The following is a 26,090-nucleotide window of genomic DNA, read 5'->3' on the forward strand; positions in this document are numbered from 1 at the left end:
CTTGCTCTAACCTATTCATATGAACTCATATTTGAATGATGCTCGCACCATTCAAATCAGGATGACGAGCACTTCGATCTGATGCTAAGTTTACCCAAATTATGCCACTTTGAGTTTTGAGCCTTTTACCATGCCACTGGTACTTTCTAAAGATCCACCTAGATCGATCCTCCAAGGTCCTCCTGGATCAATCCTCCATTGATCCTCTTAGATTAATCCTCTCCACTAAGAGATTTTGGACCACCAAAAGCCTTTTCATTCCATTGGAAAGTGAGGAAATTACTCCCTCACTTTCTCTTTCTCCATCCATTGAGATTTGCTCAGATGCATTCCATTGAATCCAACACGAATGTACGCCACATCTACCTTTCATGAAGTTCTCATTTTCTTGTTGAGAATGATATCTTCGAGCAACTTGTCTAGATACTCTAGTGCACAATCGTTCACTGTAGGAATCTGTGAAACCTCCTTGGTATCCATAATCAATGGAGGTTCATAAAGCTTCAAGTTTTCAACATTTACCACTGAGTACATTTGCATATAAGTGGGCAAGTCAAGATGAAAATAATTGTCTCCAATATTTGCCAATATGGTTAAGGGACCATGTCAAATGGGTCTCATTTTCTTCCCTTCTCCCTTCATTCTATCCTTGCTGATGTGGAGCCATACGTTGTCCCCAACTTGAAACTGATGGTCAACTCAAAGCTTATCATGTCGAGCTTTATACCGAGCCTAACTCTTCTCCAACTGCTCCTGTACTACCTAATGAATCACATGTATCTGCTAAATAAAATTATGTGCTTTATCTCTATCATCTCGTCCATTTCCATTGTCATATTTCCCAAATACCATGTCTAAGGGATCCCTTGGTAGATAGCCAAAACATGTCTTAAATGGTGAGCTCTATGTAGATGAATGTGCTGCTCGATTGTATGCATGATGCACATAAGGAAGTTGTTCATCCCACAACTTGGGATGTTTTCCACAATAGCCTTGTAACAAGTGTACCACAATGCGGTTGACGACCTCTATCTGCCCATCGGTCTGTGGATGAAATGTCATGCTTCTTTTCATCTTAGTGTTCATCATTCTCCACAAGCTAGTCTAAAACTCTCCAAGAAAGCGAGAGTATCGATTCAACACACTAGATGTGGGCAACCAAAATGGACCCAAACACGCTGAAAGAAAAGATAAGAAGTGACCTTCTTTTTACAAGGCATTAAAATACATATTTTACTAAAATGATCCATAATGACATACAAATAGTCATGACCTTTCCTAGACATAGGCAAACCTCCTACAAAATCCATGGACACACTTTCCCATGGTTGACTTAAAATAAGGAGTGGTCTATAGAGACCAAGTTTTTTATTAGAGGGCTTTGAAACAGAACACAACACACAACCCTTTACAAAGCGAGTCATAATGTTTTTCATATGAGGCCGAAAACAAAACCTTTGTAAATGACATAAATTTTTTTCAATCCAAAAATGACCAAACACCAGAGAGGTATGAGCCTCTCGGATTACATGTACCCTTTCATCAATGGGTATGCACAGTTTTCTAAGGTGGTACAATAGATTTCCCTGCAAGTAGTAATTGTCCAACTATGATCCACGAGTCAGTTTTGCATTGATGTCCTTAAAATCATAACTTTATAACGATAAAGAAACATTTTGCAAAACTATAGATGTAGATATATGAGGGAGAGAAAACATATCTGCTACTTTTTTGCTTGCGCCCTTGTTGTAACTTATTACCAAATGAAATTGTTGGAGGAATCCCATCCATCTGAAATGACAGGCTTGTTGAAGCTCGGTATGTGACTGAAGGTAATTCAAGGGCTGATAGCCAGTATGAATGATGGTATCCTTGTCGATCGGGTAGTGTTTCCACTTCTTTACACTCTGAACCAATGTGCACAACTCCCCTTCATACGTGGGATAATTCACAACAGCCTAGGAGAAATTCTCTGAATGGTAACATACAAGATTTCTCTGTTGCATCAATATAGCGCCCACGGTATATCTGCTGGCATTTGTTTCAATCTCAAAAGCTGTTGAAGGTGTGGTAAGGCTAGCACTGGTGCTGTGATGATCTTCTCTTTCAGCATGTTGAAGGAGTTTTGTTGCTTTTCTCCCCACTGAAAGGCCTGCTTCACACTGGTCAATGTGTGCAAGGGGGCTGCGATAATAGAGAAGTTCGCAATGAACCTTCTCCAATATTGTACCATGCCCAAGAAACTTTAGACCTTTGTAACATTTGTGGGCTCGGTCCAATTCATATTCGTGTCCACTTTAGAGGTATCTATCCTCAATTTCCCATTGTGACTATGTGGCATAAATAAATCAGAGAGGCTTTCCCAAACTCACACTTTGACAGTTTCAAATACAATTTTTCATTTTTCAGAACATCAAGCACTTTCTTCATATGACACACATGTTCATCCCATGTCCTACTATACACAAGAATATCATCTAGATATACAAGCACAAAATGATCAAGAAAAGGCCTAAATAGATCATTCATTACCCTCATAAACGTGGCCGGAGTATTGCATAGTCTGAATGGCATCACCATCCATTTGAACAACCCCTGTTTGGTTTTGAACATAGTCTTCCAAACGTCCTGCTCTGCAATTCTAACCTGGTGATATCCACTATGCAAATCCAGTTTTTAAAAATAAACAACATTTTTCAATTGATCTAACAATTCATTAATGCGAGGGAGAGGGTATTGATTCTTCACCGTAATCTTGTTTAGCACCCTGTAGTCTACATACATTCTCCATGTGTCATATTTGTTTTGCACCAACACGATTGGTGAGACACAAGGAGAAGAACTTGGTTTGATGACTCCTTGATTTAACAGTTGCACCTGTTTCTTGATCTCCTACATCTCGATAGATGCCATCCTGTACATGTTATTATTCAGTAAAGGAGCATCCTATTGTAAATGGATCTCATGTTGGATTTCCCATTTTGTGGGCAACCCTCTCAGTTCCTGAAACAATCCATCATAGTCATAAATAATTTCAAACAATTCTTTCTTATGATCAAGATTACAACCTTTGAAAGCGTTAGCCATCTCGACCTCTTTCACTCCCACTATCATAAGCATGAACCCTTTGTTGGAATTGACCAGTCGTTTAATATGTCTTGCGCTTACAAGGCTAGCATTAACTTTTGTATGATGAGCTATGACTATATATTCTACCCCATCCTTTGTGAGGTGGTATTTTTTTCATGCCGAAAGAAAACTGCCTTTATGTCATATAGATATGGGCTTCGCAAGATGATTCCATAGATGTCCAAAGGCACAACATCTAACTCTACCTCATCAACTAATTTTGAAACAATAAAAAATCTTGCCCTACACTGCTTGGTGACCTGTAATTTGGCTTTATCACTTAACCAACCAAGCGGGCATGGACTCGGATGAGGCTTAGTTTTCGGGCCTAACTTTTTCACTAAGGAATCTAAGATTAATTTTTCTTGGGAACCTGAATCGAACAGAGTTTCCACCATTGTGTGTTTTATAATAACTCTAATGTGGAATAACTCAATTCTCTTTCCCTCATTACTTACAAGCTCATTCAATTAACTAGTACTTGCAATCGCATCAAAACTATCATTAATAGAAAGAATACCTCTTGCGCCTACGTCTGTGATCAATGTCTCATCGCCAGAATCTGATCCAAGGTCCTGCGCTATTGCCACTGTCTTCTGCTTCCCCTTTCCACTGAATCTATTCGGTCTCAACTCCATATGCAGCTTCCAACAGTGGTCCTAGTCATGACCATCTTCCTTGCAATGAGTGCAAGATGCTGTTGCTCTGTCCCCTTTCTTGGTTGCGACAGTCTTCTTATCCTTCCCTTTGCCTTTCTTCTAGAATTTTCCATGTTGAGGTTTGAATGGTGGTTTCTTGGCTTGATCATATCTGTCACTCTTGCCTCGATTTTCAAGATGGATATCCTTTACATTGGCCACATCAATTGTAGTAGGCTCGAACAATAATAGTGAGTGTTTGATGTAACTATGTAGCACACCTACATACTTAGTTACAGTCTCGGGCGAATCTAATGAGATGCCTAGATTTAATGCTTGCTTATGAAATTCTTCACTAAAGCTTTGCACATTTTTGCCTTTACTTTGCCTTAGATATTTCCATTCCATAAGTGCCTTTTGTTTACAACCCAAAGGGTAAAATTGGTCTTTGAATGCATAAATAAAACTAGACCAAGAGAACAAAAGGTTACCTGACTTTGTGTTGCCCTTTTGCAACTTATTCTCCCACCAAACGAGAGAAGTGTCGCTCAACTAAAGAGATGCTAAATAGACTTTCGCCTCATCTTCTTCGATCTGTTGGATCCGGCCGTAAACCTCTATCGGTCTTATCCAATTATTAAGCTTTTCTGCACTACACTCTCCATTGTACATCGACAGGTCAAACTTTACATCTAACTTGAAGAATGGTTTCTTAGATGAATGTTTGGAATCATGATGAGAGTGATGAGAGCTATATCTTGAAGAAGGAGAGGGAGAAGGATCTTCTCCACCACCTTCATGATTTGTTAATTTATTATCATCGACACCTTCTTTCTTGTGCCCAATTGCCTTCTCATACTCTGAAAACAGCTTGTCCACTTTCTTTGCCATATTGTTGAATACCTTGTAGAAATTTTGTTCCTCTTCCCAACTAGCTTCTTCGTTTCCCATGTTTCTTCTTCATTGTGCATGTCCTGCTTCAAGATCAAAGGACTTAAGTGTTCCTTCTCCTTTTTGTAGCTTGTTTCGGGTTAGCATATACTCATGCAATTCGCATCTACAAAGACCTACTCTTATACCAAACTTGATCCAAGATCTTCTACTTAGAGATGCATCAGAATTACATATAATAGATCTAATTAACCATGGAACTTAAAAGCACGTAAACAATGCAGAAATATTTAGAAGAACATAAAAAACCATGACACAATGATTTGATTACGGAGTTCGTCCAATTTGGACTATGTCTCTGGGCCCTACTCAATAGTGGGGAGGCCTTCATTCATTAAGTGGCATAAAAAGAGATAAAAGTACAAGAAACTTTCTTTAAAATCCTTATACATCCACATCGGAAGATGTACGAAGAATGGAGAGCCCAGCTTCAGAAACAAACAACACCACTGAAACCCTAGTGAAAAATCGTGCAAAAATGCCTATCCAAACACCCAATTTGGATAATCGAGCCTTCTGCAACTTCTCAAAACCTCCCTGCTGCTCAAGGCAAGGTCCTGACCTACTGCTAGGTTAGGGTCTACTGCATGGAATGCTTATGAACTATTCCTCTGATCCCCTCTACCTTCTTCCGACAAAAATGGCCTTTTATATAAGCATGGTGACAAATCTCTCAATACCCAAGCAATTTCCAACCATTGACCAAGTTAAGCAGGCAGGCTTGATTTCCCAACAGAGGTTCTCGGGCCTAAATAAGACATCACAATAACCTTTGAAATATGGCAAAATTCCTATAAATTATGCGTTCAACTCAACGGCATGACTATCAGCATTCCCCGCAATCAGTGGCCAGACCCAAGCCAAACAACAGGCACTCTGCGATATGGCAGACCCGCTTGGAGTATTAAACATGACATATAAAATATCGCATTCGGGAACCCCAACGCAAATCGCAATCGACAGATCCCGGGGTGGTACTCCATATGACTTCTTCCGCTGCAATTTGTGATTGCAATTTGATCGCATCGCAACCTTGGTTATGCCGCTGGCCAATTTTTTAACACTTTCCTTTTGCGATTACGATAAGCGATTATCGCATCACAACTTGCCTAGGGATGATTTTCCTTAAGTTGCTTCTTCTCCTTGATGTGATATGCGATATGCGGGAACAATGGCAACCTACCACTTGGAACTTCCCCCATTCACTGATACTTTTTCCTCGTCATCTCAGCCTACCACTTAGACAAGTCAAACATAAACTTTCACTTTCTCTAACCTCTTCATATGAACTCAGATTTGAGTGTCCTTCAGACCATTGGAATCAGGATGACAAGCAGTTTGATCTGATGCTAAGTTTATCCAAATTCTGCCACTTTGAGTTTTGAGCCTTTTACCATGCCACTAGTACTTTCTGAAGATCCACCTGGATCAATTCTCCCGAATCCTCCTGGATCAATCCCCTATTGATCTACCTGGATCAATCATCTTAGATCAGTGATGGTGCTTGTCGTAATACACATAATCTATGTTCCGTTGCATGGGAAATCTATGACCTTAATGGTGAGTTAGTAAATTTACAAGGTATATGTTTAGGTCGTATGACTAATAACATTGTCAAATATAATGCGGTCATCGAGCTTTTGTCAGAGGCTATCACTCTTGGAATTAGGGAGTTAATCGTGAAACTTGATTCACAACTCATTGTAATGCAACTTAATGGACAATATTCAGTTAGAAACCCTCAAATTTTGAGAATGTATTTGCGAGTTCGTATTTTGGGAGGAGACTTTGATTTTATTACTTATCATCACATTCTAAGATACATGAACACATTAACAGATGTATTAGCTAACTGCGTGTTAGATAGACATTTGCGAAAGATGTAAATCATAAAGCATCCCATAATAGACATGGTAAACAGAAAAACATGTATATATATATATATATATATAGAGAGAGAGAGAGAGAGAGAGAGACAGACAGAGAGAGAGAGAGACAGAGAGACAGAGACAGAGAGACAGAGTTGGCAAAATATTTTGCTACATCAAAATGACAAAATTTGTGTTCTGAGACACATGGCTTTATAACTCTACAACAGTGCAGAAATTAAACTAGAGTTGGCTATTCGCCCACATGATGCTCATGATAGCACAAAATGACACTTCATCAATCAAGGCTTACTCTAGAATGCCCTTGGTTAAAGCTTCTAGGTTACACTCTAACTTGACAATAGGATCTGCTCTCTCCTCATAAGGAGCCTCCTCAATCTACCACGCCACTTTCTTGCCTACTAGAGAAACCCCTGGAGGTCTCTCTGGTCCCACATCTACAAATAATCATAAGTTAAATCTCAGTACACATACAAAAAAAAAACTTCAAAACTTCAAAAATAGTTTTTACCTGAATCGGTCCACTGTGCCCTTGGAGGAAGTGGAAGATCTGAATCTCCTCAAAAATTTGTGCATGCGTATGCCCAATCGTCAACCATGATTAGTTGCTAACGCAACAATCTAAAAAATGCAAGAGGGAATGACATCTGCTAGCCGCCTCCATGACGAGGCATCAACCCTCCCCATATGAGTAACCGTGGATCTATAGGCATTGGTGCATCCACTTCTAACCATTGATAGTGAAATAATGGTACACATTCTAGGATGAACATCACCAAAATGGATCCGAAACCAAATTGTTTCAGACTCCCTAACTTGCACTTGGTAAGTTGGTGCTTCATGCACACCAACAAACCCTCACTCCAATTGAAAACTGTGGGATTCAGGCACTCTATTGCATACTAGAAATGAGATTGTGTTGCCTTATGCAATGCCTGAGCCCCACCTATTCAGGCCATAGTACACAGGATTGTTCTAAGTGGGATATTTGTAATGGTATTTATGTCGATTTTCCCACTTTGGGTCATTTTGGTCCCTGGACAATGCCTCACAATGAGCATGTTCGTGTTCTCTCCTCTGGTGCGTGAGTCGGACAATTGAACCCGTTGTCCCTTTCTAGACAACCCGGTAATGAAATAAATGTCGCAACCTCTATTTTGAATTCTTGATCCCCAATCATGAATAGGTAGTGATCCACATCCCACCAACTGATCTGATGTTGTAATAACTCAGCTTGTGATCTAATCCCAGGAATCCTGAAGAACTTGAGCAACCCACATGCTCATCTTTAGCTTCATGTCCCTTTTCTTTCCATTCAACCACCATCTTGGACTGATTATCCTGTGGAAAAATAATAAAACAACATTTCATGAGCTTCCATGGAGACAAACTCCAAGATAAACTATTTAACATGGAGGATTTCACACAAAAAAATTTACCTCGACTCCAGTGTGACTGTTTATGAATTTCCTTGCGCTGATAACGCGAGGGCCTAATTGAACACAAGGTGAGCAGCGTGAGTCCGATGGGGAAAACTCGCGTTGGTCACCCATTGATCTAGATTTAAACAGGAACGCAAAAAATTACAGATATAACTATAAATACAAAGATGCAATATAAATAACACTTCATTTCATTAATATCAAATACTCAAATATGCTTACAAACAGAATGGAAATAAGACTAGCTCGAGCGATGATAGCTTATCTCTGAGAAGAGATGTGGCGGCTACATGCCTATGAACTGTGTTACAATGAAGCTCAAAGGCCTATTTATTTTTGAGAAACAATGGAAAACCCTAAACATCCAAAAACCTAACCCTAGGAGATGAAATGCCAAACTATGGACCCCATATGGGTAAATTGGTACATCAACTTCCTAAGGTCGTAACCTTGGCATACGATCTCTGTTTGATGCGCACAATACCTCGCTAGAAAGATCTATTTGAGGGGTACAACTTTTGAGTGAGAAACATGGCCCAAATCCATTTTGCTCCTAATTTTCCCAAAAAACGTCGTTTAGGGCCTCAAAACAGCGCCGAAAGTTCGGGACATGAAAAACTGCCAAAAATAGTAAATTGTGCTACAAATAAGGAAACTGAAAGAAACAATGGTGGGGGTCTAAGTGGAATAGGTGGGTGGTCACCAATATCCACCGGGATCACCCATGATATAAAAATTTTGCGAGTCCTCCTTATAGATTAATCTATGGATGAAAATGCATGAAATTAGTACAAAAATGAAGGGAAGGGACGCATCTCTTACATGCAACAAGTGGCTTAGCAAATGGTGTTTAGGATTGATCATGCTCCTTTCCTGAAAATTGAGGTAAAATGAGGTAAAAATTCTCTCACAATTGAAAATTGGTAAAATGGTAAAAATCATTTACTTTTTGCCCTATTTATAAGTTTTAAATAATATTTTTACTAAATTAGGGCATATTTCACTCATTTTTTAATATTTTTCCTCAAAATCAGTAATGTGCATTTCCGTGTGCAGTGAAAGGTTATATATTATTGGTGATATTGTTTTATCTTGAATGATTCAACGAGTTTTATTTTATCACTTTTTTGGACTCGTAAAAAATAAATGAAAAAACGACCCCCTAGAGTCATCTTTAAGCTCTTTTCTCACTCTCAAAAAATGAAAATATCGTCGAATATTTGTCGTTTCAAACTCATTAAAGTAAATGAAATGATGTCTACTCAATATAAGTTTAACCCTTTTCCAGACTGAGATAGACTATTGTACGAAAAAGGAATGCCTTAGTCGAACATGGCTAAGAGGTTCTCTTGTATATTGTTTTCTACCTTTTCGGGTTCAAGAGACAATTTACGAAAAGTGAACTTTGGAGGTTTCTTTTTGCGCTTTCTTTTCAAACTCTCTAAACATGAAAACGATGCCGAGTTTTACCTTCGTTGGACTCATAAAACTTAAACGTGCAGGAATTGTCACCATGACGAGACCGAGTTTCTCCTTCTTAGGACTCATAAAAATTACTAGGATGGATTCATCCGAAGAATGAACTTATATGGCAAGCATATGTTATCCCCTTCAATCTTGCGATAAAAATATATGGGGTACTTTCTAGAAATGGTGGGGGAGAAAGTGAAAGTGATCATCTCTTGTATTTTGTAAAGGCAACATGTCACTCTTGAACATGACACTCATATATTGCTCATGTCGTGTCTAGGACATCCTCACTTAATCACTTGCCTTCCTGGGTTTGGGAAATCCATTTTCCCTCTCATCTGATTATACCATTTAGTCATCATGACCTTTGATCCTATGTTGAGTCAAATGCTGCTAAACTCCAGAGTCGAGTCGCTAATATGTTCAAAAGAAGTCCTATCTACATTTCTTTATTGCTTATACATTTTTCGACTTTCTGCCACAGTCCTGGATTACACTTATCTACTCTACTACATACTTTTATTTTGTGTCGATGATGTGGGATTCATTATGGCCCTCCTTTGATGGATCAATTCCTATCGACTTCAGCTCATTATCTAGGAAGATGATTTAGAAACTGCCTTTCTATTTGATTATCCACACCTTTGTAATTTCCTATATAAAGATAGTTTGTGTTGTGTGAAATAGATATAGAGGGGATACAATGTAGTTGCAGCAGAATTTGTGACTAAGGCTAAGACGCTTAGACTATAATCTTGTTCTGTATATAATTGAAATATTGTGTGTTGTCTGGATTTTGTGTATCTGTATATTGTTTACCTATAGTTTAGATGTATGCATTGAAAGAGTTAAATCCCATGTTACAGGTTTGTTGATCGACCATCAATCACTACAAGGATCGATGGTGATCCAGAGATAATTCGATATCATAGAGTGAGCTGTGTATGGAGTGATGCAAGTGTAATATGAAGTTCCTATGAACTTCACCTTAAACAGAGCATGGCATAGATAAATCTATGTTATAACATAATTCCACCAATAGCGAACGAGATCAAGTCAACGAAGGAGATTGAATAAACCCAACGAGAATTTTTGGATCGTCTAGATCGACAGATAATAATGGCGGAAGAAGAACCTGGAGGAACTATCATAGTCGTGCGATGGAAGGAGATCTACAGTGATCGCGCGGAGAACTTGCGAGCAAGTTATCTCGGCTAGCGGACCCGAGAAAATCATCCAAACGAGTTTAAAGTCCAAAGGTGATCGAACCATCTGTTGAAAGGTGATCAGACGCATATCGCGTGCAAACAAGCACAACTGTTAATTCCAAAAACAGACACGATAAGGTTTTATTCAATGGGCTTAAAACCTCGTTGAGTTCCGATCATCAGGACCATTCGTTGGTTGACTAATCGGACGATAATCGCGAATGTGTGCATGGGTTAACACACTAGGCGGACTCGATGAATTATTCAAAGTTTAACTTCTTTGAGTTCCAGCGTAATTTGTTAAAGTTGGAGAACACGCGATAGCCGTTGATCTAATGGGGTAGAATCGACAACGCGGATTGAAGCACTCAACCAAGTGGAGAAGTCAAAGAAGGACCAAGGTTCGATTGGTCGGGTTTTGTTTGTAAAGTCCACCTACTAAAAAGCTTCTGATATATACCTGGGCCCATAACCCATAGGTCCACAGATGAAATCTGTAAAGATGCAACTTTGTTGCATAAGAGGGAGGAAGAAGAGGGAGGGAGGGAGAAGAGGGAGGGAGGGAGAGAGAGATATATATGGAAAGAGAGTGTGTATTTTTGTGGGGTGAGATAGAAAGAAAAAGGAGACACAAAGGAGAGAGAGGGGAAGATACATTGTTATTCATTGAAATAAATGCATTGTTTTTAGTGTAGATGTTAATTCCTAATCCTATTTAATTGAATGCATTGGATGCATTGATTTTAGTGCAGTTGATTTATAATCTTATTTGATTGGTTGCACTAGATGCATTGATTTGAGTATAGATGTTGATTTCTAATCCTATTTGATTGTTTGCACTAGACACATTGATTTCAGTGTATATGTTGATTTCTAATTCTATTGGAATGCTTGCACTAGATGCATTGATTTCAATGTAAATATCGATTTTTATTTGATGTAACTAGATGTATGATGTACATTCATTTCAAACTAATTAGATTTATAGTGTGCGTTAACATCAATGTATGCAAGGAAAAAATTTATTGATGATGTGCAATGATTTCTATGTTATAGCAATTCAACCATAAATAAAATATTTGAATTTTCATTTTAGACATATTTAACATATTTAAAATGATTAAAATAATTAGATGTTCAACAAATTTTCCATGGTCGGACATGATTGAAACCATCTTAGATCCATCATAACCACATATCTACCAAGTGTCAAAAGGGATAAAGTCTCTCAATGTGTAAATTTTTCCTCAAGTTTTTTACTCAAAAAAATGGTCTGCAACACCATCCCTACCACTTACTATTGACAATATTTTTTTAAATGTTACATATCAACTCCATATAAGCATGTAAGGAATTATAAATCTCACTCGTACCTTGAATTGGAAAGCACCTATCCATGGAATGAGAAGACACTTTTTATATATTCCATTTTGAATTTTTTACTCAAATGTGTATACTGAAATTTTTTATGTATAACCCACATTGATATTGTTTTTTTGATATTTTGAAAATGTTACATATCAACCCGGTATTAAGAATGGTATAAATTATGTATCCCCTTCATAATAAAAAGTGAAAATATAAGGATTTTTTTGATTTCAACTATATAAAATTATGTTACTCAATCCACCAATCTAGGGTTAGCCTAGTTAGAAAGAAAAAAGAAAAAAGAAGTTATGCTATTTAATATGGATATTGAAATTTTTTATTTATCACTATTAAAATATGTTTTTGTTATTGACATATTTTTGTTTTAAATATCACATATCAATAGAAATGAATGACCTGTATCATTCATATTGAATTGTAATATGAGTAATGCAATTTTTAGATGTCACTTGTGAACTCCATATTGAGTTGTGAAAGAATTATACATATTGCTCATACTAAAAGGAAAATTTAAAACAATTGTAATTTAATTTTTTTTTAACTTTCAATTATTAAAGTATAATTTAGAATATTATATTTATGAGACAACTTTAATTAAAAAATAAATAAATTTAAAATTAATTAGAATTAAAATGAAATTAATTAAAAAATAAAGTAAAGTTATGTGTTAATTAAATCAAATAAAAGATATATAGCCCAAAAAAAATGAAGTGTACCATTTAAGACAATAATTTACCAAAAGCAATAAAAATTTGAAGAGTTGCAAAAATATATAACCACAAGGCAAAATGCATTAGTTTATTAGGGTAACCAAATAACAATGAAGATAAAAAATACAATGGCTGCATTCAAAATGCACAGCCCAAAGATTAGAAAAAAAATTGGAAGATACAATTACATGTTACATATAAAAAAAACTAAATAAAATAGTTGGAAATAAGGAAAAATGCCTAAAAGAATTGGACATTGTTGAATCTAGGATTTTGAACTAAAAATGTAACAGTTATTCAAATTCAACCAATATTTCTTTTCTATTTTCAACATTCATCAATGGTTACAATTCAATCAATGCCTCTTTCTACTTTCTTTCTCACCTTTACATCAATTGTTTTAATTCAATCAAGGTCTCCTTTCTACTTTCTTTGTCACCATTGATCAATTGTTGTACCAAACCCTTTGCTTTGTCATGTGAATGTTCTTCGGATAATAATTTTATAATTTTTTTTCCCTGCGTTGTTATCATATTTCCATCTTCATCCATTATAATCATGCATGGTTCTACCAAGTAAATTCCCCTGACCCAAGTAAAGTGTGGAAATTTTCCCCTGTCATCGAATATTCTATCCAAGGATAAAGACTGAAGCCGTGCCCAAAATCTGATAGCCTGGTGCTCAGATAAACTTAATGAACACATCCCTTCCATCTCGACTTGTGTCACGGCCGTAGGGTGTTGTAAAGGCATATATGCTTCACTAAAACCATGAGTGAAATTCACAGTTTCACGTTGAGCACAAAAAATTGGAATATAAATGGTGTAAATGTTATGATTCCACTCTCCCAACATACTCTTCATAAAAGTTGTACAATCCCCGAGACACAAGCAGAACATCTTTTGTTGACGCATAGCCTTTTCGACCTTTGCATCATCAGCACAAGGGGGTAACTGAGTTAGACCTAAAAACTCAATAACAGAGAATTTTGTTTTCCAAAATTTATAATGTAATAAGAAAAACAAACACACAACATATAAATTACTACTGACCTGCTCCGATATTCCTTGCAAATGCTGAAAGAGGAACATCAAATTAGACATTTCTTTCCCTTGTTTCAATTCTTTATCTATTAATTCCCTCCTTTTTTCCTCCGTAAAAGGAAAAGCTTCTGTCCCCCACGTGTTCACCATACACAAAGTGCCCAGTGAATTGTCACCTGCAATTGTCCCGTTGCTTTCTATTATCCTCATTTTACTGGGGTACCAACTCTCCCAGGACCAGTCGTCCCTGCACCACAGATCCAATTTTTTGTCGCCCTCAACGAGAAAATATTTAGTTGCATTTGGCAGGTCCCACGGATTTTGGAGGACCAACCACGGAACTTCTCTGGAAAAGCTGTTAGATACATCCCTTCTTGTATTTTCCTGCATCGTTGGAATTGTTATAATTTCAAAATCAATTCTCTCTTTCTCCGCATCATTATACAGATCCACTAAAGACTGGAGTGGAATATCATAACAAAGGTTGGCAGGTCTCATATCTAATAAAATTCTTTTCCCTTTTAATTCCTCCACCCCGACCTACAATTTTCATATCAACAAAAGAAAAATAAACAATTAGTCACCAAAATATTTGAAGGAAGAATTATAAACAAAATAAAATATAAAACTTGAATATACCTTCGTTGATGCACCATTCTTAAGAAATTCTCCATTTGCGAAGAGCTCTCTTAACAACTCTATATTACTGTCTCCAGCTGTTTTCACCAGTTGTTTAAGTGTAAGGTATCTTCCGCATTTCTCCACCACAAATTTCTCCACGGACCTTTTGCTTAAAATTTGGCCACAAGAAAGGGTCTTCTCACCTTTTTCGCCGGGCACAATCTCCGCTGTAATCGCAGACAATTCAAACTTCTCCTCCTGTTGATAAGCAAGGAGTGGGAACAGCTGTGCAAACAATTTAGCAGGAGCATGGCCGCTAATTCCACCCGCCACTTTGTGAGGCAACTTACTAAAATGGTTGCCAAAATAAATCATTTCCAAATTATCATCCATATTCTCCTCAATTAATGTCAATGTGGAACAATGACGGAATTCTTGTTGGCAATCAAACAACACAAGTAGATCGGTGTTCAGAGGAAGATCGGAAATATTGAACGCTTTTCCTTGTCCATTAGTGAGGTTGAAATGACCTTTTCCCTGCAATGAACCCTGAAGAGAAATCATACGTGAGTGGGAAGGAAAATTAGTGTATGCTTAGCAACTATATTGTGGGTAAAAAACAAGTTTGGTTTGAATAATCACCTCCCCTGTTTCCACTGCAAAGGACCAGGATTGATCGCATTGTTTCTGAATTTCGCCCCATTTCTCCAGCAATGAGGGACTTCCACTGATCAACACAGTCTGTAGCTTTTTCAACTTTACAATGCCCTCCATCCATTTCCCTTCCAACATATCGCAATTTTTTAGATCCAGAGTATCCAAAGATTGGAGACAATGGAAATCCTCGGGGAGCTTTTCTAGGTTCTTGCATCCAGCCAATAATAGAACTCGCAGTGATGAGAGACCTTTGAAGTGTTCACATAATTCTTCAAGATCCCAGCACCGTGATAAATTCAAGTACTCCAAGTACTTGAGTTGGCTGAAACTTTCTGGAAGCTTCTCTAGACGGCTACAACCATTCAGGTTTAGCCTTCTTAAGCTTGTTATTGCTCCAAATCGATCCGGAAGCCTCTCTAGACTCAAGCAATTATCCATTGCAAGTTTTGTTACAGAAGAGAGGTCGCAAAACCGATCGGGTAGTTCTTTTAAATCGGTCCAAGATAAGTTGATTGAGTCCAACGACGTCAACCGCCAAATGCTTTCTGGAATACTGTTTAGACTCAAACAATCATCTAGAAGAAGGTTAACGAGAGATGTTAACTTTCCTAAGCCATCTGGGAGATCTTTTATCCTTCTAGACCTCGATAAGTCCAATAATCTCAGAGATGAAAGCTCCTCAAGACTGCCAGGAAGAGCTTCTAGACTTTGACACCCAGCCAAATGGAGTTCTTGCAATGATGTAAGCTTTCCAAGACTGGTAGGAAGCGCTTCTAGGTTTACACACTCGCTGAAATGGAGTTCTTGCAATGATGTAAGGTTTCCAAAACCTTCTGGCAGCCGCGTCAAACGAGAACAGGAATCCATTCTCAACACTCTTAAACATCCAAGCGTTGAAACGGATTCCGGTAATTCTTCTAAAAATTTGCAATTTATAAGTGTCAGCTCCTGCAAACCATCTCCCAGATCTCCTAGGTTTTGAGGTAATCTTTTGAACTCTGCGTTCTTCAGTCGCAGAACTCGCAACTTGCTGAGTTGCTTAATACACTTGGAAGAGATCTGGAAAGAGGGGGACTTTAATTGGAAATCGATGTGTCTAAGATCGGAGGTGTTGGGTATTTTTCAATGGGAAAATACCAAAAACCATAACAAACAAACACAAACCAGGACCTTTGCACAGCGAAACTATTAAAAACAAATATACTCATAATAGAGTATTACACAGCCATAAAAATATTTCTATTAATTAAAATATAAAGCCTGAAACAACATTCATCCTCTTTGCTGAGAGGGATTCACCAAAATTACTTTCATCCATCAAAAACAAGACTCTGTCTTTTCTCTCCACCTGAGATTTCACTATGCTGGGTTTACTGCTGTAAAACCCCCATTTACATTTACTGATGTAAAACTCCTTTTACAGGCTGCTGTAAAACAAAATTTACACAGACTTACAAAAAAAAACGCTCCACCATTTTCTTTATGCACTGCTGTGCAAAACCACACATGGTTTTTGCTACTCCTCTGTTTTACTATGTCTCACAAAACATTACAACCTGTTCCATGTAATTTCTTCACACTGCTGTGCATTTGTTTTTCTCCTTGCAAGATCAACAGAGATCTACGCATAAAAACATTCACATTCACTTATACACTTTTGTGCATCACCATAGTTTTCTTGCAAGTTTTTCACTGCAACAAAAACTAATTTTTACGCACTCTCATATACATTCCTCTTTTCACCATGCACTCTATACATTTTACAATTTTCCATTTTTTTAACATATGCTTCCCCATCTATTCCTTTTACAATGGTCCACATATAACAACCCCGGAGCACCCTTTTTTTTCGTTCCATGTGTTTATATAAAAATAATGGTCAACGCTCCTTTTAAAAATATGACACATATAGTGTATGTGCCCATACCGCCGTGCATATAAAAGAACATTAAAATTAAATGTTCTACCACCCATTTACGACCTCAATAAATTCAATTTAATTCCTTTTCTGCGGTGGTCAACAGGAAAACCAAGCACGCCACGCAAACCATTGAATTGACGCAGGCCCGTGCACCTTCAAGAGATCGACGGCTGACAACACGCAACCAGATCGGACGATGGAGATTTATATCGGAAACCATACAACTGCTGAGGTTTACCTTCCGAGAACGTGACGTTGCGTTACGTCAGTGGTAAGCCACGTGTCAGCTCCATATTTTCTCGGAGCTCCTTGCCGGATTATTCCTTTCACCTAAAATCAACCCGAGAGAATTCCGTCCCGTTTTCTGGTCAATCCACGCCGGTGCTGAGGTCTTGGATGCGTAGCCCTGATGCCGCCATAGTCCACGAGCTTGGCTGCAGTTGGAATTAACATTCCAACACTCCCCTTTAATTTCAACTGCTGGGCGTTCAAACATACCCAAGCACTTCCTCACATAGAGGGATTCACCAACTGCTTCTGATGCAGTTCATAAACAAACAAAGTTGTCTTCCTCTTAATAGAGGGATTAACCTGAAACTGTGCTTAAGAGCACCTTCCTCATGACAGAGGGATTCACCTGTTACTATGCTGAAAAGCATCATCCTCTTGATAGAGGGATTTACCACACTATGCTGAAAAGCATCTTCCTCTTGACTGAGGGATTCACCATGACACTGTGCTGAAAAGCACCTTCCTCTTTAACAGAGGGTTTCACCAAATGACTGCTTCAAATGCAGTTCCAAAACAAACAATCATTGCACTGCTGTGTGTGCAAACTCATTACATTGTTCTTTTATGCTGCTGCATATTCTCTGCTGCACTGTTGTGCCATCTTCTTTACTGCGTCTATCCCACACTGCTGTGTCTACACTTGCACTGCTTGTGCACTTTTCAAAGACAAAATACTCTGTCTTTTCTGGAACAATTACACTGTCCCAACTTACAAATTTACACTGCTATGTGTAAACATTTCTTACACTCACTGCTGTTGCATATATTGCATTTCAATTCAATGAACAACAAATTCATTACATTTACCTTTACTACTGTAAGGAAAATTTCTTTTGCATGTGCTGCTGTTCAAAACTTCTTGCTGTTGCATTTTTCACATTTGCATTGTTGTGTGCTTCTCCTTCTTGCCATCACGCTGCTGTCCATAACTTCTTGCTGCTGCATTGCCTCTGCAATTTGCACTGTGGCTGTCTTTTGTTTCATCATACTGCTGTGTGCCCATACTCTTGGCACTTCATTCTCCACATAAAAAAATAACACAGGTTGCTGCCTTTTCTCATGCACCCTTGCTTCACGCAATCTTAGTCTTCATTTTTTTTACACAATGCACTACTCTGCAATTCCTTTGGATTTATGCTACCACACACATTATCATTTACCCATGTGCATTAAAAATCTGTTGTCCCTGTTTTTCTTTATGCATTTCTTTGCATGCTGCATTGCATAAAAAAAACATTACATTTTTCACTGTTGTGTATTGTACTCACTCTGTTGTGAGTATGTTCTCTCACATTACATAGAAGGAAACTACCTTCCATTGCTATGCATTTCAATGCATGTGCACCACAAAAAAAATTTCCAAACTGCTGTCTTATGTTCGATCTTCCCACTGCTGTGAGGGTCTCCATGCTTTGCATTTTTCTCTTATCTCACTGCTGCTCTTCACATTTCAGCGCTGCCATCTTTTCTTCTTTATGAATTTCTGTGCATATTGCATAAAAACAAAGCAAAAACATTGTTGATTTCATCACTGCTGCATATTACCTTTCAGAGGGATTAACAAGGATTTCATTTGCAACTGCTGTGCTGCAATACATCCTCCATCAACAAATGACTGTTAATACAGTTCAGCAAACAAAAATTCAAGCTCCCCTTTAGTGTATGCTTGTCTTCTTTTGGCAGACTCTTCTCAAAACAAATTTAGATCCACTGGGGAGTTTAAGGGGTTTTCAGGTTGCATTTCCTTCCTTCTCCATACTTGTGTAACTCTCTTCTTTTGCATGGGTCTAGCTTGTGTAAGAGCCCATGTCAAGTTACAATCACGTGCCATATGCCCAAATTTATGACACTTGAAACATTCAACATTTTTCATGAATAAGAATTCATGATTTCTTCTTGTGAAATTATTTCTTGGAGATTGTCGGGGACCACAACATCTATCTCCATGAAATGCTCTACAGTCTTTTGCCATATGACCAAAGTTTGAGCAAGCATAACAATAACCATAAAATGAACTTTGGTACCTGGGAGATGGAGGTTTTCTTGATGCACTTCTGAAGCCTTGCTGCCTTGAGATCCTTTGATGATCACCATTGCATCTTGCCTCTTTGCCATCAGCTACATTTCCTCTTGGAGCTAATTTTCTACTTGGAGCAGGATTCCTTCTATTGCAGCCTTCATTTTTCTCCTTGCCTTTGCTGCCTTCATTTTTCTCCTTGCCTTTGCTAGAACTAGGAGCATCATACCTTCTTTCTGGCTTCTTCACATCTCCCTTGCTTAAAGCATCTTCATCCTTGTTTGAGGGTTCAGCTACATACCCAAGTCCTGATTTATCAGATGGAGATCTGTGATAGCTAAGCATGTCATCCAAAGCTTGAGAGCTCTTCATTATTTTGTTCATCCCTTCAACCTTCTTCCTGAGGAGGACAATCTCTTCTTCCAACTTTTCACATTCATTATTTTTCTTTGCTAGTTGTCCCTCAGTTTCTTCCTTGCTACGAGTAGCTTCAGCCGCTACTATTTTGAAGGAGATAATATCTGTCTTCATTTTGGAGATTTTTGCATCTTTTGCTTGATTGCTCTTCATTTTCTTTTCAGCTCCTTGTGCCTGCTTCTTGGCTTCTTGTAGTTCGGACTTAAGGGAGGAGACCTCTACCTTGTACTGTCCAATCTCTTCCACAAGCTTATTCACTCTCTTGTTTCTTTGCTCAAGTTGACTTGTCAAGACATCTGCCTGCTTCTTTGCACTATTCAGCTGATTTGTCATAGACATGACTTCTTCATGATGCTTCCTCTTGCATTGATCAAGCTCCTTCTTGAGCTTGACAAGCTCTTCATCCTTTTCTTTTACTTGAAGCTTGATGAGGTCAAGCTTTTCATTCTCAGCTTCTATGATGGGTTCATGACTTTCTTCTTGACTCATTGTCATGGTCAGTGTTCCCTTTGCATGAAGGTCATGCAGTCTGTCCCATATATCTTTTGCTGATGTATATTTTCCTAGATTCCTCTTCACAGAATCAGGCAGTCCATCCAAGATTAGTTTTGCTGCTTGTGCATCATACTCCATGGATTCTTTATCCATCTTGCTGTCATCAATCACTGACTCCCAGACTTCAATCCCCTCAGACATTAGGAAAGCCCTCATCATTATTTCCCATACATCAAAGTTTCCATCAAACTTTGGGGTTTCAAATAAAATGTATTCAAATGGATTGCCTTCTAGTTTAGTAGAGGAGGGAGACACATTTTTAGCAGGCTTGGAGGTTTTCTTCTTTGACCTTGTCATTCTTAACTAGGCTTCAAATACTTCACTGTGTTTTTTTTAATCACTGACTGTTTCTATAACAGTAACAGAAAGGAAAGCTTTGAAAAATACCTTAACTCTTTTGGCTGAGTCTTCACATTGCTGCAGAAGTTTGACTACTCAACCACACCTTCCTTCAGCTTCTTTGAGTCTTCAAAGAGCCTGGACTAGCTCTGATACCACTGTTGGGTATTTTTCAATGGGAAAATACCAAAAACCATAACAAACAAACACAAACCAGGACCTTTGCACAACGAAACTATTAAAAACAAATATACTCATAATAGAGTATTACACAGCCATAAAAATATTTCTATTAATTAAAATATAAAACCTGAAACAACATTCATCCTCTTTGCTGAGAGGGATTCACCAAAATTACTTTCACCCATCAAAAACAAGACTCTGTCTTTTCTCTCCACCTGAGATTTCACTATGCTGGGTTTACTGCTGTAAAACCCCCATTTACATTTACTGATGTAAAACTCCTTTTACAGGCTGCTGTAAAACAAAATTTACACAGACTTACAAAAAAAACGCTCCACCATTTTCTTTATGCACTGCTGTGCAAAACCACACATGGTTTTTGCTACTCCTCTGTTTTACTATGTCTCACAAAACATTACAACCTGTTCCATGTAATTTCTTCGCACTGCTGTGCATTTGTTTTTCTCCTTGCAAGATCAACAGAGATCTACGCATAAAAACATTCACATTCACTTATACACTTCTGTGCATCACCATAGTTTTCTTGCAAGTTTTTCACTGCAACAAAAACTAATTTTTACGCACTCTCATATACATTCCTCTTTTCACCATGCACTCTATACGTTTTACAATTTTCCATTTTTTTAACATATGCTGCCCCATCTATTCCTTTTACAATGGTCCACATATAACAACCCCGGAGCACCCTTTTTTTTCGTTCCATGTGTTTATATAAAAATAATGGTCAACGCTCCTTTTAAAAATATGACACATATAGTGTATGTGCCCATACCGCCGTGCATATAAAAGAACATTAAAATTAAATGTTCTACCACCCATTTACGACCTCAATAAATTCAATTTAATTCCTTTTCTGCGGTGGTCAACAGGAAAACCAAGCACGCCACGCAAACCATTGAATTGACGCAGGCCCGTGCACCTTCAAGAGATCGACGGCTGACAACACGCAACCAGATCGGACGATGGAGATTTATATCGGAAACCATACAACTGCTGAGGTTTACCTTCCGAGAACGTGACGTTGCGTTACGTCAGTGGTAAGCCACGTGTCAGCTCCATATTTTCTCGGAGCTCCTTGCCGGATTTTTCCTTTCACCTGAAATCAACCCGAGAGAATTCCGTCCCGTTTTCTGGTCAATCCACGCCGGTGCTGAGGTCTTGGATGCGTAGTCCTGATGCCGCCATAGTCCACGAGCTTGGCTGCAGTTGGAATTAACATTCCAACAGGAGGGCATCTGCAAATTATGCCATTATTGATATATGGAAGTCTTATTTTAATAATTAAAAATAATAAAACTGCATATACGCTTGACAGAAAAGAAAAGAGGAAAAGAAAAAAGAGTTGTTTTTATTTTAATTTTCATTTGTGTTATTTAAACTGGTTTTTTTGACTCTATATATAGATTCAGTATTCTGAAAAAATTTAAAACACTTAACAGAAATTACCTATCATACTTGTGATTTGATAAATTCAAAAAAAAAATTTAGAAAAATTAATCAAAAACCAACCAAAAACAACTTCCAAAAAACCTAACCAAAAACAACTTCCAAAAAAGAAATTGAGAAGAGGAGAAATAAGTGAACTTGCCTGCGTTAGATTTTGTAAATCTTCGGGGCTGTAGCATAAATGTCTCAACTCCTTTGACTTTGACACATCGAAAGGGAGATGGGAAATTCCCGCACTGAAAAAGACTAGCTCTTCAAACTTCTTTTGACATTTGTCCTCCACAACTGTTAAAGGTCCAAGTTTAAGAACTCTTAAAGATGCAGCCATCAGATCTAGTTTTGTCGCGGATATATACAATGGGTGGTCGGTGTTGTCGCTCGACCATATGCCTTTGATATTTCCGAGGGTCTGCATTTTTGTTAAACATTATTGAGTCAGTCATAAGAATTACGATAGACATATTTTGAAACAAAACTGTATATATTTTTTTGAGAAATTGCTCCTCACCTCATTTTCCTGATCTAAGAACTCTCGAATTTCACTTGCACTGGAAAATCTGAATCTTTCTTTCTTTGTTTCCCGGAGACCAACTGTCAAGATGACATCGTGTACCGTTGCAGTCATGCTTTTCACATCTTTGGTTACCAGCGTTCTTCTCTGTAAACTATGCAGTGCAGGCTTTCCCACAATATTTGAAAGTTCTTCCCAGTCCCATCCTTGAAAGAATGAACAAATATCCAGAAACGCTTCTCTCAAATCCTTCTCCAGCTTATTGCAGGCAAAGACGTAGCACTCTATATCATCTCCAATTTTACCCTTCCAGTTATTTTCCATTACTGTATCAAAAGCATCTTGTACGTTTCCCTCGCAACCTATGAAACCTGCGACCACCGTCAAAAGCTTTGGAACGCCCCCACAAATGCTGACTATCTTGTCCATTTGGCTACCATTTAGTTGTTTCTCATTGACTTCCAGCACTTTCTTGATAAGTTTTTCGGCCTCCGTTTTGGGAAGGGTTTCAATTGGGTAGAATTCTCGTTTTACACTGATTATGCTGTCTGTGGCGGTTGTATCTCGTGCAGTGAGAAGCAACCTCAATTTTCCTACATTCTCCATATTCTTAGGGAGAAGTTGTTCTACTGCATCTCGGTGCAAAACATTGTCGATATAAATGAAGGCCACCTGTTGATCCAACAAGCGGCTAATTTCTCGCTGTCCTTCTTCAAATGTTTTGATCTCTGGCATAGCCTCGACTTCTTCTGTTGTTCCCGTCCTCAGATCTTTTATCAGTTGTGTTTGCAAATCTGTTATGTTTGGAGTCGATTCTATGGTATCAAATAGTTTAACCCTACAGTATCGACATCCTTCTTTGGTATCAAATAGTGTTGCATACACAGCATCGGCAAGGGTAGTCTTTCCCAGTCCACCAAAACCATGGACAACAACTGCTAAAGCATTTTTCTCACTTTGCCAGTCTAGAAGTTGTATAACCCTTTTCAATGGTTCATCCATTCCAACTGTTTAACAATATTAAACATGTAGTAAATCACATAACTCTGACAAACCTTAAAACAATAAATAATTTATAATACATATTACAGCTTACCCGTGTCTTGGGGATATTCTATTGGTACTGCCTTCCGCCTCTTTTCACTAATGGCATTATCACTGACGCGATTATATAGACACGTAAACTTTCTATTGTCCAGATCTCTGTACATGGAGTTTAACTCCTTTCGAAACCGAAGCAGGTTTTCCTTGTTGTCGGACATTGAGAAAAATCTGCAATGAGTAAAATTCGATGAAGAAACTGCAGAATAGGACTCTGAACTTGGATGCACGCATACAACAAAGGGGCTTCCACAACATATCCATTTAAACACAACGTTTATCGCATGGATGCTCACCTGGCAAATTTTGAAGAATCTATTTGAAAGCAGCAAAGGATGGAAGCTTCCAGTATCAGCTCCGTTGCTTTTTTGAGTGGATCCTTCAACTCTTCTTTCAACCGAGGAACTCTTTGAAGCTCCCGAACATGTTTGGCCAGAGAGTACATTTCTTCAAAAAGATCCAGGCACTCCTCTTGGATCTCAGAAACATTTTCAAATCTTTCTAAAACAGTGGCAAACACAAGAAGGCCTGCAGTAGCCAAGCTTGTGTGCCCTATTTCTTTTAAGACATGCACGGCTACGCTGTTTGCTGAAAAAAGTTCTTTCTGGAATGCAATACAGATTTTATATGAATTACAGTCAGAGAAAAATTTAGACTTAACATTTTCTCATAGTCAGATTCCTCGTCTGCTTGAATATCATGAAACTATAGAGTAAGGCTTAATACATACCATTGCGGAAGCAAGCTCTGTTACCCCCGTCAAGAATTCCTTAAAGTTCAGTAACTCCGTTGAGGTGATCATAGACCAAAAGTTGGGAGCGGGCGATTTTTTCTTTGACGATTTTTTCTGTTGCAATTTTTCTTCCGCCAATTTTTTCAGTGGTGACTTTTCCTAAGAAAACAAGAAAATGATACGTATTCAATATGGCGTGTCAAGACATACTAATGATAATAAGAACAACAGTGGAATGTGAATACGGATGGATGGATGTGAAAGATTATTGCGATATTCGACTTACCCTAACTATTTCCAGAAGCCCACTTATATAATCGATAAGTCCATCCAGATCCGCGTTGGCCAATTCTTTCCCGTGCATTGCGACTGCAGCAGCTTTCGTAATGTTGTGAGTAGGAACGCTGGAGCCATCACCTTTTGATGGACCTCCTTTTTCAGAGGAGGAAATGCCACTACCCTCTGGTGGAGTGGGTGGAGAGGGGTCAGTAAGATCACCTTTTGATGGACCTCCTTTTTCAGAGGAGGAAATGCCACTACCCTCTGGTGGAGTGGGTGGAGTGGAGTCAGTAAGATCACCTTTTGATGGACCTCCTTTTTCAGAGGAGGAAATGTCACTACCCTCTGGTGGAGTGGGTGGATGGGGAGGAGAGGGGTCATCCCCCTTGGCCAATTCTTTCCCGTCCATTGCGACTGCAGCAGCTTCCGCAACTCCTGGAACGCTGGAGCCATCATCTTTTGATGGACCTCCTCTGGAAATTCCACTACCCTCTGGTGGAGTGGGTGGAGAGGGGTCATCTCGTGGCGTCCAACACGAGCAACAGAAATTTCGAGCCCTTCCCATGGTCGCTCTGAGAAAAGAAATGATATCTGCCGAAGGAATGAGAAAGAAGTGCGACAATTAGTGCAAAAGGCCTCACGCTACTCGATCTGACTGTATTAATTTATAACGATTATGTCATTAAGTATTTATAGAAATTCAATCACATCCACCTTACACTTTGCTGTATTATATTTGCAAGTAAATATAGATGTAATCTAATTAACTATTTGCTGTATTATATTTGCAAGTCTCTTCAAATTAATTTTGCAATTTTAAATGGGAAATTGGACTGTTACCTCATATATCCAAAGGAAAGAACAAGGGCAAAATAATCATGTTTACACTTTATCCAAACTGGTTGGATTTATGTGAATGTCCATTGTCCACATGCACTCATCAGAAGAGTCTTGCAACCTTTACTACCGCTGATGACAACCATGATGAAAGCAAAGGTATCCAACAGTAATGGCTTGGCTTTAATGTCCACCACTATGTGCGTCCATTGGACAGAACCCCAAGGACGACTGTCTACATTGTCTACATCAAAAGCAAAGATACCCAACAGCAATGGCTTGGCTTTAATGT

The 26,090-nt window shown here is 38.4% G+C and overlaps 2 protein-coding genes across 3 annotated transcripts; both read right to left on the minus strand.

Moving 5' to 3' along the window:
• Window positions 1–13,106: 13,106 nt before the first annotated feature.
• On the minus strand, window positions 13,107–16,518 carry LOC149183966 (uncharacterized). Of its 2 annotated transcripts, none has more exons than XM_089417353.1 (4): window positions 15,133–16,518; window positions 14,509–15,027; window positions 13,879–14,409; window positions 13,107–13,752 (listed from the first exon to the last, which is right to left on the minus strand). In XM_089417353.1, exons 1-4 carry the CDS (start codon window positions 16,012–16,014, stop codon window positions 13,213–13,215), a joined length of 2,472 nt encoding a protein of 823 aa, XP_089273479.1. In that variant the 5' UTR covers window positions 16,015–16,518; the 3' UTR covers window positions 13,107–13,212. The 2 variants fall into 2 exon arrangements, with proteins under 2 accessions (XP_089273479.1, XP_089273478.1); XM_089417352.1 differs by having other exon boundaries at window positions 13,108–13,752; window positions 14,509–15,039; window positions 15,133–16,506.
• A 5,778-nt stretch (window positions 16,519–22,296) lies between these two features.
• LOC149183967 (uncharacterized) lies at window positions 22,297–25,606 on the minus strand. The gene is made up of 7 exons (XM_089415165.1): window positions 24,969–25,606; window positions 24,680–24,841; window positions 24,246–24,553; window positions 23,945–24,120; window positions 22,846–23,855; window positions 22,437–22,746; window positions 22,297–22,304 (listed from the first exon to the last, which is right to left on the minus strand). The coding sequence occupies exons 1-7, from the start codon at window positions 25,524–25,526 to the stop codon at window positions 22,297–22,299; spliced, it is 2,532 nt and encodes an 843-aa protein (XP_089271291.1). The 5' UTR covers window positions 25,527–25,606.
• Window positions 25,607–26,090: the final 484 nt, after the last annotated feature.

Source organism: Pinus tabuliformis, chromosome 3_2, assembly GCF_031772625.1.
Source record: "Pinus tabuliformis cultivar Carrire ecotype Pingquan chromosome 3_2, CPIR1, whole genome shotgun sequence".
NCBI lineage: Eukaryota > Viridiplantae > Streptophyta > Pinopsida > Pinales > Pinaceae > Pinus > Pinus tabuliformis.